At 32.4% G+C, this 14,453-nt stretch overlaps 3 protein-coding genes across 5 annotated transcripts; 2 read left to right on the forward strand and 1 right to left on the reverse strand.

Moving 5' to 3' along the window:
• The first annotated feature begins 2,467 nt into the window (after positions 1-2,467).
• On the forward strand, positions 2,468-7,200 carry LOC123294908 (ATP-dependent DNA helicase Q1-like). The gene is made up of 7 exons (XM_044876097.1): positions 2,468-2,703; positions 2,765-2,944; positions 3,575-3,835; positions 3,964-4,663; positions 5,088-5,288; positions 5,888-6,051; positions 6,907-7,200. Exons 1-7 carry the CDS (start codon positions 2,529-2,531, stop codon positions 7,074-7,076), a joined length of 1,851 nt encoding a protein of 616 aa, XP_044732032.1. The 5' UTR covers positions 2,468-2,528; the 3' UTR covers positions 7,077-7,200.
• On the reverse strand, positions 7,051-11,335 carry LOC123294911 (magnesium-dependent phosphatase 1-like). Of its 3 annotated transcripts, none has more exons than XM_044876101.1 (5): positions 11,287-11,335; positions 9,456-9,505; positions 8,372-8,429; positions 8,082-8,303; positions 7,051-7,575 (listed from the first exon to the last, which is right to left on the reverse strand). In XM_044876101.1, exons 2-5 carry the CDS (start codon positions 9,487-9,489, stop codon positions 7,398-7,400), a joined length of 492 nt encoding a protein of 163 aa, XP_044732036.1. In that variant the 5' UTR covers positions 9,490-9,505; positions 11,287-11,335; the 3' UTR covers positions 7,051-7,397. The 3 variants fall into 3 exon arrangements, with proteins under 3 accessions (XP_044732036.1, XP_044732034.1, XP_044732035.1); XM_044876099.1 differs by lacking the exon at positions 11,287-11,335 and adding an exon at positions 9,942-10,012; XM_044876100.1 differs by lacking the exon at positions 11,287-11,335 and adding an exon at positions 9,570-9,747.
• On the forward strand, positions 11,319-13,438 carry LOC123294909 (queuine tRNA-ribosyltransferase accessory subunit 2). Its single transcript, XM_044876098.1, has 4 exons — positions 11,319-11,593; positions 11,653-11,921; positions 12,235-12,713; positions 12,830-13,438. Exons 1-4 carry the CDS (start codon positions 11,474-11,476, stop codon positions 13,267-13,269), a joined length of 1,308 nt encoding a protein of 435 aa, XP_044732033.1. The 5' UTR covers positions 11,319-11,473; the 3' UTR covers positions 13,270-13,438.
• The last annotated feature ends 1,015 nt before the right edge of the window (positions 13,439-14,453 follow it).

A 14,453-nucleotide genomic window follows, 5' to 3' on the forward strand; every position in this document is an offset into this window, starting at 1 on the left:
AGTCCGTTACAACGCGCGCTCTTTTACACACAGCTAGTGGTTAGTGAGCAGGTGGTTCAAGTTTATTTTGATATATATAAAAAATATGTGACTGTACCAAGATATTAAACGGGGTTCATTCAAAAGCTACGCTGAGAAAATCTACGTCAGGGGAGGGTGACATAGAAGTCAAGCAACGCAACTTTCTAAATAAATTTTTTTTTTTTTTTTGCAAAATAAATAATAATAATAAAAATACACATTAAGGGTACCGCAAATGGATCCCTAATGAGACGAGACACCTCTGGGTAAGACACAGAAAACCCGCAGCTTGTTTTCCAGGATTTCTCCCAGTCTTGGTAGATTCAAGGTTACGGACCCAAACATTCTAAACTTGACGCCCTGCAGGTTTTTGGAGGTGCAAATAACATGCATGGAGGTACCATATCGTCTTCCATACAGGCCCCACGAGTGGAATCATGAAATATCTCCAAATTCCCATGTTATAAAGGAGTTAGTTCAATCAACAGTGTCCTGTCAAGAGTTCTACCACTTTTCTAAACTGTGCTCTAGTGAGTTTCAGGCGAGCCCAGTCGAATGCCTATCTGTGTTTCTACACAGTTTGACTTGTCGCATGCCCTGCGAAAAGTGCCATTAATCGGGATGGGCTTGTCGTTATCATTCCTCGATTCCTTTCCAGGTAAAAGAGGTGTTTGCAACGACCACTCTCGTGGCACGTAGTTCACTGCTTCATTCCCTTTAACGCCATAGTATCCCAAAATCCAGACCAGTCAGACAATGTATTGAGTGACTGGCGGTTCAGTTCATAGACTATTCTTGATTGGAATTAGTACAGTGAAAATAATTTGCCCTTTAAATTACGGTATATGGATATTAAATTTCAAACATTGGGTCCTTTTATATTTTATTAACGCCATATTCTTACAATGCCGTAATGCCACTGTTTCAGAAAGTACAAAATGTCTTCTCGTCTTGATAATAAAGTAAGGGCTACACTAGGCTTTATAAAGAGAGGAAGAAGTTCCAAAAAAAAATTCTGAGATAACGCCCGTTAGAGCGATTTTACGAAATAAACCCAATTTCTATTCATTCAAAATTAGAATAGAATTATCCCGAATTTTGCAATTTTCTTAAGGGGTGTTTTATAACAATTTTTTTCAATACCTTCATTTTATATTATCCAACTTCTAAGCTACCAGCTCACTAACCAAACAGCAAGTAGCCGCCACTTGCTAGCTTTGATCATTATAATTCGATCCTGCTTTTTCGTATTATATAGGCAACGTATATTACAAGCATGTATCTTTGTTTGTGTGTAAATGGGGCTTCAAATGACGTATCGTTCTACATTTCCACGCATATGTACATACAATAAATTACGTTCGGTGCAGTTCACATGGACGCGGTCGGGATTATTGAAATAAAGGGTGCGACATGCCACAGTTTCTGCTCACTTGTTTACGGAAAATATTGTTATGATTTTGGGGGAAAAAACTAAAAGATTTTTGTTGGAATCTGAACTCAAAAGATAAAATCAATTTAAATGGTAATAATTTAAAAAAAAATTATAATTGGAACCAAAGTCTAAATTACCCAGCGCGCGTGTTAAAAATGGGTATAAAAATGTTAGACTTACCTTTAGGGAAAAAATTTTATATTCGATTTTTATTCAATATCTAGGCTTGAAAGCTAGAACTCTCTTAACCATTTGACTTTTTAAGCGAATTGACTTGAGCTTCTTTATTATCTCCGGTTGGGATCTCCATTTCTCTCTTACGTTAATTCAATCTCGTTTTGTCGAATAATAAAACGTTGTTAGAAAAGGATCAGTTAGACTAAAACTCCCAGTTTGACGTAAATTAAAGATTTTTATTCTCTTACATAAGAATGGGTTTAACACCCCTCTCCTCCTCGTTAGCACATGAATTGATTATTAAACCTGCCCCCTCGAACCCCCCACAAGCTTACGTAATTAATAAATAGCCCCCCAAGTTGAGCTTGGGGGTGCCTGAGCTTGTATAGCTTTCATTCTTCTTCTGTCAAAAATATCACAAGATGGATAATGAAATACCGAAGAATCTGGTTGACGGGGCTTAACCTGACTCTTGGATGTTTCAATTTTTATTTTAACATACAAATTGTCATTTATACAAACTTTCATTTTTCTTTGGAGTAAAGTATTTCTCTTTGAAAGAAATTAATGAATGTGCATTAGCGCACCGCTTATAACGACTATTGGATAATAAATACCATATTTGTACGTACCTCCTTAATAACGTCTAAATTTCGGACTAAAAAGGGTTTTATCGTTATTAATCACAAATCTTTCGAACTCGTGTCGTATTTGAACAAGAGAAATTGTCTTAGAGAATCCCTCCGGAATTAGAAATCTGAAACTCAGTCGATACTCAGCCACCTACTAGATTTGGATTGAATTAAAATAGCACGTGTCTACGTACAACGCTTGCGTCCGGCTTCGCGAGTATTTTGAATAACTGTCAAGTGTCAGTTATCTGTCAAATAATATAATGGCTACAGAAAAATTAATAGCCGCGTACGATTTAGAGATAAATGACATAAAAAGGGAACAACAACGATTAGCTGACAGATTAAAAGAGTTAACCGCACTTAGAGAAAAAGCTCACGATGAGTTAATGCTCTCGAAAAGTGAAAAACTTATGCAAAAAGATTGGGCTGGTGATGGTAAGATTACTACTAGTTTTATGTTAAATTTGTCAACTAAACACGTTTTTTTATTTTCAAGATTTTAAGTGGAGTAAAAAGATTCAAGATGTACTTAAGAATAAATTCCGTTTAGATCAATTTCGACAAAAACAATTAGCTTGTATTAATGCGATTTTATCAAATCAAGATGTGATTTTATTGATGCCAACTGGTGGAGGAAAGTCTTTATGTTATCAATTGCCTGCTTTAGTCACAAATGGTAAATCTCAAATTTAGTTTTTTGATTCATTTAGTTCAGTCATTTAAGCTATAGTACGAGCAACAAGGAAGGCAATTTTATATTTAGGGTTCAAATTATTTGTACTTTATTTTCAACTTTAGAGATAGGACAAAAATTTAAATGTAAAAAATGTTCCTTATCAAAAATTAAACAACTTTTGTTTGAAACATTTTTTCGTAAACATCGCTGTTTACCCGTGAGAGCGCAAATTATGTGCAAATTGTATAGTATGTATGTTATGGCTATATTAGTTTTTAGTTATGTATGTGTGACATGTATGCATGTATAATGTGAAAGAGTAATCAACACTGTCTATACATGGTATTTCAACAATTAACTCAGACAATTGTTTGTTTTCACTCGTTTTTTCTTTTTTTTTCTTTTCACCGATTAGTTTTGGAGAAATTTATGATGACACATCATTCATCTACCGTTTTCCCATAAAACCAATATTAAATTTGCCTACTATTGAAGTAATTTATGTATTTAAATAATCGGGTAATCCCTCTTAAAATTTTTAGGATTGATTTAGACTTAGTCCAACTGTATAAATAAAAAAATTCAGGTTCATCGCTATAACTAATTTTGACTTTATTGTAATTCGTTTAGGAATGACCATAGTAATTTCACCACTTATATCCTTAATGGAGGATCAAGTCATGAAATTAAAACAGTTAAATATCAACGCGGAAATGATGTCATCAACGACCGATAAAACAATTATTAAAAATGTTCACGATGCACTCACCAACGGAAAACCTGACATTCGCTTAGTTTATGTAACGCCAGAACGTTTAGCGAAAAGTAAACGTTTAATGTCCTGTTTACAAAAGTGTTATTTACGAAAAGGTTTAGATCGAATTGCAATCGGTAAGGAAAATATTACAAAATTGTAACTCAGTAAAAATTTAATTTGGCAAATTTGTACTTTAGCGTCTTTTCTTAAAAATGTTCCTAAAAGTTAATTTAATTTTTTAAATAATTTAATTATTTTCTAGATGAAGTCCACTGTTGTTCACAATGGGGTCATGATTTTCGGCCCGATTATAAATTTTTAGGTGTATTAAAATCAATGTTCCCAAATGTTCCACTATTAGGTTTAACTGCCACAGCGACATCACGTATTCTTATAGATGTTCAAAAAATGTTAGATATTTCTGGGTGTCTTGTATTAAAAGCATCATTTAACCGTCCAAATTTATATTACGAAGTACGTCGAAAACCATCGACTCAAGCGGAATGTGTGAAAGCTATTGTTGATTTGTTAGAAACGAAATATAATGGTAAATCGGGAATTATTTACGCGAATTCTATTAAAGAGGCTACGGATCTTGTTAAGGAGTTACGTGGACATGGCCTAAAAGTTGGCTGTTATCATGCGGATTTAGAACCAGATGTTCGTAGTAAAATTCATATGCGATGGCATTCACAGGAGTATCAAGCGGTTGTGGCAACCGTTGCTTTTGGAATGGGAATAGATAAAGCTGATGTAAGATTTGTTATACATCATACAATACCAAAAAGTATGGAAAATTTTTATCAAGAAAGTGGTCGAGCCGGACGGGATGATAAAGCAGCCGATTGTATATTGTTTTATAAATTGTCGGATGTATTTCGAATTAGTGGTATGGTCTTCTCAAATAAAACGGGCCTTACAAATTTATACAACGTTATTGATTATTGTATAGATAGTCAAAGGTATGGAAAATTGTGCGGAAAAATGTGTTTGTGAATTTAGAATGTTAGAAGAGTAAATTAACTGTCGGATATTTTCACTTGAAGAGTAAATTAACTGTCGAAGAAGGGAATGGAGATTTTTTTAAAGTAGTTATGAAAGTGGAAGGGGGTCTCATTGTCCGTCTCACTTTGTCTCATGCAAAATACATAGAACGAAGTATCTGCTGCCAACTTTAAATATCTTATATATTATTATTACTCTAGCAAGTTTTTTTTCTGCCCAGCCCGTATCTGCTTTATTCTTTTATAAAATTCCATGATTCACACCTCATTTTCTTGCCTAATTATTCGTAAGATCCGAAAAAACATGTGTGAAGTAAAGAGAAATATATTCATCAAGAAATAATATTGGGAAAAGAAGAATTAAATTCATATGATGTTTTAGATGTCGACGGTCCATAATTGCCAAACATTTTGACGAAGTTTGGGAGGCATGTTTATGTGATGCTAAATGTGATCATTGTCGTAAGCCACGTGAATCTATAGAAATTAATATTACCAATTATTGTCGAGATATTTTTAAATTATTAAATCATGCCGCCGCTCAAGATCAACGATTAACTGCTGCAAAACTTTTAGATGCTTGGTAAAGTATTTCTACATTCCTTGACGTTTTAGATATTACTTCCCAAAGCGCCCTGTTAGCCAATATCCTATACGATTACATTTCCCAAGCCGTAAAAAGTTTCTTTATAATGTTATTCCAATTTTCTTACTTTTAAAGCGACTTTCGCTACAGGGGTGTTTCAAGAGTAACGATTGTTGCATCAGGTAGGAAATAAAATTCTAAGACGAAAACTCTTCTACCATTTTTTGATCCGATGCACGAATAATTACTTATTATTTAAAATAGGCAGCCAATCAGAAGCACGCTACAGCGGCAATACTATGAGGTTGGGGGGGGGTAGTAGTAAGAATCTGCCAAAGCGAGACGTCAACGTTACGCTGTCATGTACGTATGCAAGTGTGTGAAGTGGCGGATACTCGTGCATCGGATCAAAAAATAAAAGAGAACTACTTCTACTTGATGGAACAAGGGCGTTCGTTACTCCTGTAACACTCTGTATTTTGACCGTCATAAAAGTCACAGAATAATTTTACTCCTACAAGGGAATTACGCTTCTTAACCTTGGCTGTTCCCTGTTCGAAACAATTTAAATTTTCATGATTTAAATATTTTTGTAGGTTTCAACAGAAAGGTGATACAAAATTAAGATTAAAAAACTTATCAATACCTCCAATATCACGTGACTTGGGCGAAGATATCGTTGGATATTTATTAATCCAGGAATATTTAAAAGAGGATTTCCATTTTACAGCGTACAGTACAATTAGTTATATTCGTAAAGGTAATTTTTTAGTTTTCATAATTAACAAGTGAAAACAAACAATTGACTGGGTTAATTATTGAAATACCATGCATAGACATTGTTGATGACTCCATCACATTACACATACATTGATGTCACACATAATAACTAATATTCTCATAATTACATACTATACAATTTACGCTTCATTTGCGCCCTCACAGGTAAACAGTGATATTTACGAAAAAATGTTTCAAACAAAAGTTGATTATTTTTGTATAAGGAATATTTTTTACATTTAAACTTTTGTTCTATCTCTAACGGTTTACAAGATGGGTCCTACGGACCCAAAACCTAATTGACTTATGTTGCTCATTTACGAACTTGACCTCACTTTTTACGCCCTAAGCACGCTATAAAAATTTCAGCTTGATATCTCCTTTCGTTTTTGAGTAATCGTGATGACAGACGGACAGACGACAGACAGGCAGACAGACAACCGGAAATGGACTAATTAGGTGATTTTATGAACACCTATACCAAAATTTTTTGCTTAGCATCAATATTTTTAAGCGTTATAAACTTGGGACTAAACTTAGTATACCTTGCATATTACATATATGCATGGTATAAAAATGTCCAGTTGACGATTATAGTTTTCAAAACTAATTAAGGCGATAATCTTCAAAATCGTACCAGCTTGGAGGCTTGGAGAAGGTTTTAGGGATGGAGAGTGCTTTTAGATATGTTAGCTGTAAGGTAATTTAGATATGTTTATAAGTGCGGGGTTAGGGTTCCGGACCCGAAAAACTTTGTCGGGAGGTTTTTTAAATTTTGTAAATTTCACTTGTAAAATCTAAGAGTTGTCACAAAATTGATTGAGATTGTTTTTAGGTCCAAAATCGGTATTAGCTATGGAAGATAATTATCAAATTAAAATGATGATACCTGGTAAACGAAAAACTGGACAAGATGACATAAAAACTTCTACAAAAAGGAAAAATGATACGGAAATAAATAAGACCAGTAGTAAAAAAATTAAAGAATCTATTGATTTAACATAGTTTAGTCATACGCTAACTATTAATATTATAAAATTCCTATCACGTGATTGCATGTACGTTTTCATGCTAGTAAAATTATAGCTAGCGTTTGAATGGAACTAGTTTTAATAATTTATTTTTTATAATATAAATAAATACAAAATACATTTTTACAAAATAAAATACAAAAAGTTTTGTGTAAAATTGGACTAAAATAATTGTTTCGTTTTTCCGTACTGGGCGCTCGCTATATATCTAGACAACCAAATTTTTTTAGATACATGGGGTGCAGTGCGTACACTAACCGAGCGCTCAATTCTGCTAAACGCAGCTATTAAAAACCTATTTTTTACAATGTTCGTTTCGATATTTGTTAAGACCTTGTAAGACAACATCCTTTGTGACACCACCATCTACTAAAATTGATGTTACTCCAAGTGCACTTAGATCCACAATATTACGTTGCTCATCATCGAAAAACAACATTTCAGAAAATTGTAGACCAGAATTTTTTTGAATCCTTGAAATAGAACATACAAAAATCATATAATTAACCATTTTCACTCCCACGGGATCACTGTAAAGTCTGGCAATCCAAAGAGGTTATGAATAACAAATTATCTTCGCCCTGAGCGAATGAATGGTAGGTGGAAACGTTTATAGACAAAAAAACTACAACATGCTGCATATAAGCCAAGGAAATGACAGCTGGTTGAATGCAATCCACCTGGTTAGGGTGAACCAGAAAGTAAAAAACAAAACTGTTTAATATTTTTGATCCATTTAAACTCAATTTTTCTATAATTAAAAATTTTAATAAATATGTTTCAAGTAATTTTCTGTATATGAAACAAATAATCAAAAAATGCCTTTTTTTAATGAACTTTGGAGAATTTTTGTTCGTATCGGCATTCGAACAGACTACACAATTTCGGGAATCTCTCCATCAAATCTGGAGAGATGGCAACCTTAAAGATATAAATGCTAACAAATAAAAAAAAAATATAATTTTGTTTTCATATTTACTGTTTAAAATGTTTATCTTTGCATCCCGGATAGATTTCTTTGTAGTTAAAATATTTATCCCAATCGAATAATTTTAAAAGTTGATTTGCTCCAGCCGTTTCAGGAGTTCGTGAAGCGACAGCTAATATGTATCCTTGCTGGTGAAGGGTTTTTAAAACCTCTGGTACTTCTGGATAAAATTTAACTTTTTCATCTCTTGAATCCTTAACAGCACCTTCAGGTCTATGAAAATTTTTTGTTTAAAACACAATTTACATGAAATTTAATTTAATTTAAATTAAAGTCCTTACGTTTTTCTAAATGGGGGTCTAACGTGGGTATCTACCCAAAATGGCCATAATGTATAATCTGTAAAAAAAAACGTATTAATATTTTGATTATGTTGTTACAAGAAACGTTACTCTTCTATTTGGGAAAATTTAAAATGAAGTTTATATTAAGTATTTTGATAAATCACTTTCGTGTTACACTGTTATTGTGTGTGTACAACACACACATTAGACCATTCGTATGTCTATATCACTCGCACTTTTTATCTTAATTTGCGCCCTCACGCGTAAAAAATGTTTTCGAAAGAATGTTTCAAACAAAAGTTGTTTATTTTTGTATAAGGAACATTTTTTACATTTAAACTTTAGTTCTATCTCTAACGGTTTACAAAGTCGCCATATTAGCTCAGTTGGTTAAGGCGTAACCAATTCCGTCCGCGGTATGCTTAGGGTAGCGGGTTCGAAAATCAATTTAATTAATAGTTGTGATGGGTGGGTGTAGTTTAGCTGATAAATAAAATGGTGGTAAAACACTTATATGGTATCACAATAGGCTCTATAGCCTAAGTGTGTCCTTCGTGGACAGCCAATATAACCTAACCTAACCTTACCTAACGGTATACTAGATGGATTCTAAGGACTCAAGACCCAATTCACCTATGAGGCTCATTTACAAACTCAAACCCATTTTTTACGGCCTGAGCACGCTATAAAAATTTCAGCTTGATATCTCTTTTCGTTTTTGAGTTATCATGATGACGGACGGACAGACAACCGGAAATGGACTAATTAGGTGAATTTATGAATACTTAAACCAAAATTTTGTTCGTAACATCAATATTTTTAAACGTTACAAACTTGGGACTAAACTTAGTACTTTCATATATATTGGGTATAAAAAATATTAGCACAAGTTCCATGCACAAGATCGATGACATGGGGGCTAATTTTAGCCCAATAATACGTCGCGTCGTATATTCGAAATCAAACTTAAAACTTCTATAACCTATTTATCTATCTAACTTATGGAAGTAAGATATTTTTTATATATTATTTATTATGTTTTTGCAATTTGATAATAAAAGTTTTTAATAATAATTCTTACCCAAATCGAAGGCAATTAATTTTGGTTTCTCCATTTTTGTTGAAGAATCTCTGACATAAACAATAAGATAAATTATATTATAAATTTTGATCGATTTTTTTTATAAACGCTTACAGTATTACGTTGTTATTCACACATGAAAAAATTCCTTGGAATATTTTCAAGGAAATTATGACGTCCAAAAGTAAGGAAAAGTTCAATTTAATTAAAATGTTTGTCTAGAGAAAAAGAGATTTTTGGCTTTTGGTAAAGAAAGTGAAAAACCACTTTTTATGTTTTAACCAAAAGTAAGGTTAGGTTAAATTTTTGTGATTTGGGAAACAGGCAAACTCATTTAGTTAGCCATTGTCTTTCGCATACTTTACAACAGAATGGATTTTTTTCCTCTTAGCGTAAAACCTCTTGTATTCGGGGAAAGCATGGGGGGGGGGATTACATTAATTCCTTAGATGGAACCATAATCCATGATGGGAAAAAATTACTTACAAAGTGTTTATACACATTTTATGGCATTTTAAATAATTGGTGAGCCATAACGGCATATTGATATTATGATTACTAAAATTCACTTCACACCAATTTTGTTTAAATCCCTAATATTACGAGGTTCATCATCAAAAAATAACTTCAGAAAAGTCCACCCCAGAATTTCTTCTTAATCTTTAAAAAAAATACAAAATAATAAAATTTTCAACTCTCCATACTTTTATACGATCGTTCGCCATTTTGTTTCCGAAATGTTTCATTTGGTTAAACTTAAAACTCATTAAACTGTTGGCAAAATGAAAGTCAATATGGTGGATAAAATGCATACTCAGAAGCAAAATGGCGATCAAATTGAATAATAACATATTTACTTTTCAAAATGTCTGTATTTACTGCCAGGATAAATTTTTTTGTATGTGAAATATTTGTCCCAATTCAACATTTGCTAAAATAAATCCTCGTTTATCTAAAGCTTTTAAAAAACCCGGTACTTCATGGGTAATAAGGAATTTCTCAACCCGTTGAATCAACAATTCCTGCAGGCCTATTAATAAACGTTAAGAAAGTATATTTCTTAGTAATGTTGAATTCAAAATAATGCATTTTTTCTATAAAAAAATCTTACGTTTGTCTAAATGGTGGAGCTGCATGTAAATATATCCAAAATTGCCACAATATGTATAATCTAAATATTTTTATTGAGATATTCTTGAATCGATTTTTAATCAAATAATGGATGGAAGTAATTCGTTTAGCGAATAATGTAACATGGCCATAACGCTTTTATAAAAAGTAATATAATTCTTCAACGAAAGTCTAGCATATTATTTGGTCTTACAAGTCTTTTATTTGTCGTCTCCGTAAATATCATTAAAAATAGAGTTAAAAATTTGTCAAAACTTCCAATTTATGAGTAATATACTCTACAATTCCTTTAGACATGGATTTTTTAAATAATTCGCTTAGCTTTCGAGATGTCGAATTTGAAAATGAAAATTTTGCCAGTCGAGTGGCACCGTAAATATCATAGTGGCCCTAGTATATTTCTTGTATAGACAGTACAGTAAAAAATTAGCGTTTTTTCTTGATTGGTTTTAAAATACTGTTTTTAAAAATTTCACTAATGGGCCAAAAACCCGTAAACTTTGTGGAAGAGTAGTTGCGTTTTTGATAATTTTCTATCCCAAAAAAGTTCACGGACTCTTATTTATAAGACTATAGTCTATTGTGGCCGAACTACGGAAGTCAAAGTATAACACTTATGGAAGTCAAAATATTTATGACACAGACACTTGTTTGTTTTTTATTGAAATAATTTTTTAAAAATATTTATAATAATTCTTACCTAAATCGAAGGCGATTAGTTTGGATTTTGCCATATTTGTTGAGACTTCTGTGATTTAACGAAATTGAGAAAAATCATATTAAATATATTTACTGCCATAAAACGGATTATTTTCAAATGATAAACATTTGCGGCATTCGTCATCATTCACACATGGGAAAAAATTCATCAAGTTTTTGATACCATCATGAAATTTAAAGTAACCCAAAAATCAAGAACAAACTCATCTCGATTAGGATGTTTATCTGGAGCAGAGCGACTTCCTGATAAAGAGCTTGAAACACCACTTGTTATGTTATATACAAAAGTAAGGTTAAGCTGCGCGTTTTTTTTTTTGGGGTTAAAATATTTGTGGTTTTTTTTTAGGGAGGCAGTATTCCACATATCACACACGAAGTTTTACAATTAATTACCAAAGAATGCCAAACAATTCAAATACCTTTAGTGAGTACCGTTCAGTTTGTACAACCGATTGGTGCCTGGGATCGACCTTTAGCTGATTTTATTGGATTAACGGAATATGTTACTTGTGTAACGGTACAAGATCCTGGGGATTTTACACCGTCTGGTAAACATAAACAGGATTCGGTACCGATTTGGACACGTTCTGGCAAAGTTGATATCTCACCTAATAAGTAAGTTTTGCCGTGGTTTTTATTCATATTTACCCCGTAAATATAGACTGTATCGAATGTCTGTATGGATGCAAGGTTGCACATACGACTTATTTCTTTATTCCAAAAAGTTTCTGATTTTAAATAAAATAAAACAAGAAAAATTTAATAAAAAATCATCAAAATCGGGGCTGCTATTGAGATCTTCCGAGTAAGAATACTCATTGACGCGACTATAAACTCGGTGTTTCAGACGAGTTTTTTCGGAGTTTCGGCGGTAGCGCGTAAAATAAAAACACCGACTAAACTTCTTTGTATTTGTCTTTTATTCCAGATACATGGATATGATAGAAAAATTTAAGCCCGACATGTATTATGCATTATCCGATGGCGATACAAATGTTTCCAGTCCAAAAAAACGTACCCAAAAATCGGTGGATCGTACATTACAATTCTTCGAAAAATGTTCACAACGTCATATTAAATCGGACATTTTAAAAAAGAAAATGTTCATTGCTGCCATAGCGGGTGGTTTTAATGTGATCGAAAGACAACGATGTATTCGATCGCTATTGAAGAATGAAAATATTCTATCTGTTTCTGGATTCTTAATCGATGGCATACACAATAATGGTCCTGAATTAGAATTGTTAAATTTTACAGAAGTGAAGCCTGTGTTAGATGAAACATTAAAAATGTTACCGGAGGATAAGTTACGTTCAGTCCATGGATGTTGGAATCCGTTGGCTGTTATTAATTTGGTACAAATGGGAGTGGATGTATTTGATACATCGTTTCCTTATATTGTCACAGGTAAATTTTTTGCTACCAACTTGTATTAATGAAAGTTTTCACTCTCAAAGTCGATTTTTGACATACAGCTGAAATTAGTCACAAATCGGGAATTATTATTTATTTTTTTATTACAGAACGTTCCGCTGCATTAACATTCAATTATCGTCCATCAGATGGAGAAATTAGTGAAAAATTTGAAATAAATTTACGTGATTTATCATACGCTTCAAGTTTTGAACCACTCTACGCTCATTGCGCATGCTTAGCATGTCGTAAACATACACGTGCCTACATCTATCATTTATTAAACGTACAAGAGTTGTTAGGGACCGTTCTACTCACCATCCATAACTTACATCATTACTTAGAATTCTTTAAACAAATCCGGGACTCAATACGAACCCAAACGTTAGACGATTTACAGGAATGGATTCAACGACAATATTTGGAGTATCAACGTAGTTTGTTGGAATGTAAACCGTTATTGGAATCACGGAATATGGAAACGGATATGAATGATATTAATGGCGATACGATTTATAATAATAGTCAACCGAACCAACAACCGAATTAATTAGATTCGTCTAAACTATAGATTCAATTAAAATGTCATTTGCTTTTTAAAAAATGGTGGCTATGAGAGCGGCCATCTTGTTTTTTACATAACCATGTTATTTATTGTTATACAATATACTTAATTCTTTAATTTTTTATTTATTTTCATTTTCTTTCATTTTGTTGAAGCCAAGCTTTTTAATTTTTTGAATAAAAATTTTTTTATTGAAATTTGTTTTTATTCTTTTGTTAGGTATATAGTTACTTTATGTAGGTAGCTACTTAATTAATGTAAGTAGGTATCCAAAGTCTCATAAGGCATTTCTAAATGCAATATTTATTAATTTTGGATTGGCTAACTTCTAAGCGCGTGGATCGATTTTGGATTTCTTTAATCCAATCGATTCGTCTCGTCAATACCACGTACGACCCACATGACAATTTTTTTTTGGATTTGCTAACTTCTAAACGCGTTGATCGATTTTAGTTTTTTAATACAATCGATTTTTCTCGTCAAGACCTTTTTAACGAGTACCTACATAACATGGTTTGGGCAATTATTTATTTGGGTATATATTTATTATTTTTCGATTTGCTAACTTCTACACAGTATTACACACAAAGCAAACATATAAAAAAGTAGCTTTACACCCGTACACAGAGCTAGAAACTAAAAAGGAGAGAATATATCGGTAAAGATAGTCTCTGCTAATAAGTATTTTTAATGTTGTTGGTGTGGTTTTAAACAACGATGATTGATTGGATAAGTAAAGATTCAAACCAAAAATATATCTCGTTTATTTTACCTTTTTTATGCAATTTATATAACATATTTGTGATACAACTTGTATAAGTTTTCCCATTAAAGATGGCAGAACTTTTATCTTAATTCCACAGATATGAAATCCTTACCAACACAAATGTGACTTAAAAGGAAAAAAATTGTTTTAAAAGCATAATTTTTTAATAAATAACATTAATTGTTTTATTGTTTTTAGGCACCCACACAATAAGGGAGTGAATCAGTTTGTCAAATCAGATTTAATTAAACTATTTTTTTTCGTACAAATTGTTATTTTATTAGTCTTGATAGTCGCATCAATGAATGTTTTTACTCCGGAGTCCTCAATAACAGCTCCGATTTTGATGATTTTGTTTTCAAAATGACTCAGAAGGGCTGAAACAGGGGATGAAATTTTGTAT

This window comes from Chrysoperla carnea, chromosome 3 (genome assembly GCF_905475395.1).
Source record: "Chrysoperla carnea chromosome 3, inChrCarn1.1, whole genome shotgun sequence".
Classification (NCBI taxonomy): domain Eukaryota; kingdom Metazoa; phylum Arthropoda; class Insecta; order Neuroptera; family Chrysopidae; genus Chrysoperla; species Chrysoperla carnea.

Bases quoted from the DNA above. Each gene is read 5' to 3' on its own strand.
- LOC123294911 (XM_044876099.1), bottom strand. From the start codon at position 9,997: ATGCCGTTATGGCTCACCAATTATTTAAAATGCCATAAAATGTGTATA. The intron at 9,506-9,941 runs GTAAGTAATTTT...TGTTTATGTCAG, and splicing joins AAAATGTGTATAAACACTTT to AGATTCTTCAACAAAAATGG. The intron at 8,430-9,455 runs GTAAGAATTATT...TTTTTTTTACAG, and splicing joins ATTAATTGCCTTCGATTTGG to ATTATACATTATGGCCATTT.
- LOC123294908 (XM_044876097.1), top strand. From the start codon at position 2,529: ATGGCTACAGAAAAATTAATAGCCGCGTACGATTTAGAGATAAATGAC. The intron at 3,836-3,963 runs GTAAGGAAAATA...ATTATTTTCTAG, and splicing joins TTTAGATCGAATTGCAATCG to ATGAAGTCCACTGTTGTTCA. The intron at 5,289-5,887 runs GTAAAGTATTTC...ATATTTTTGTAG, and splicing joins GCAAAACTTTTAGATGCTTG to GTTTCAACAGAAAGGTGATA.
- LOC123294909 (XM_044876098.1), top strand. From the start codon at position 11,474: ATGAAATTTAAAGTAACCCAAAAATCAAGAACAAACTCATCTCGATTA. The intron at 11,594-11,652 runs GTAAGGTTAAGC...GTTTTTTTTTAG, and splicing joins TTGTTATGTTATATACAAAA to GGAGGCAGTATTCCACATAT. The intron at 12,714-12,829 runs GTAAATTTTTTG...TTTTTATTACAG, and splicing joins GTTTCCTTATATTGTCACAG to AACGTTCCGCTGCATTAACA.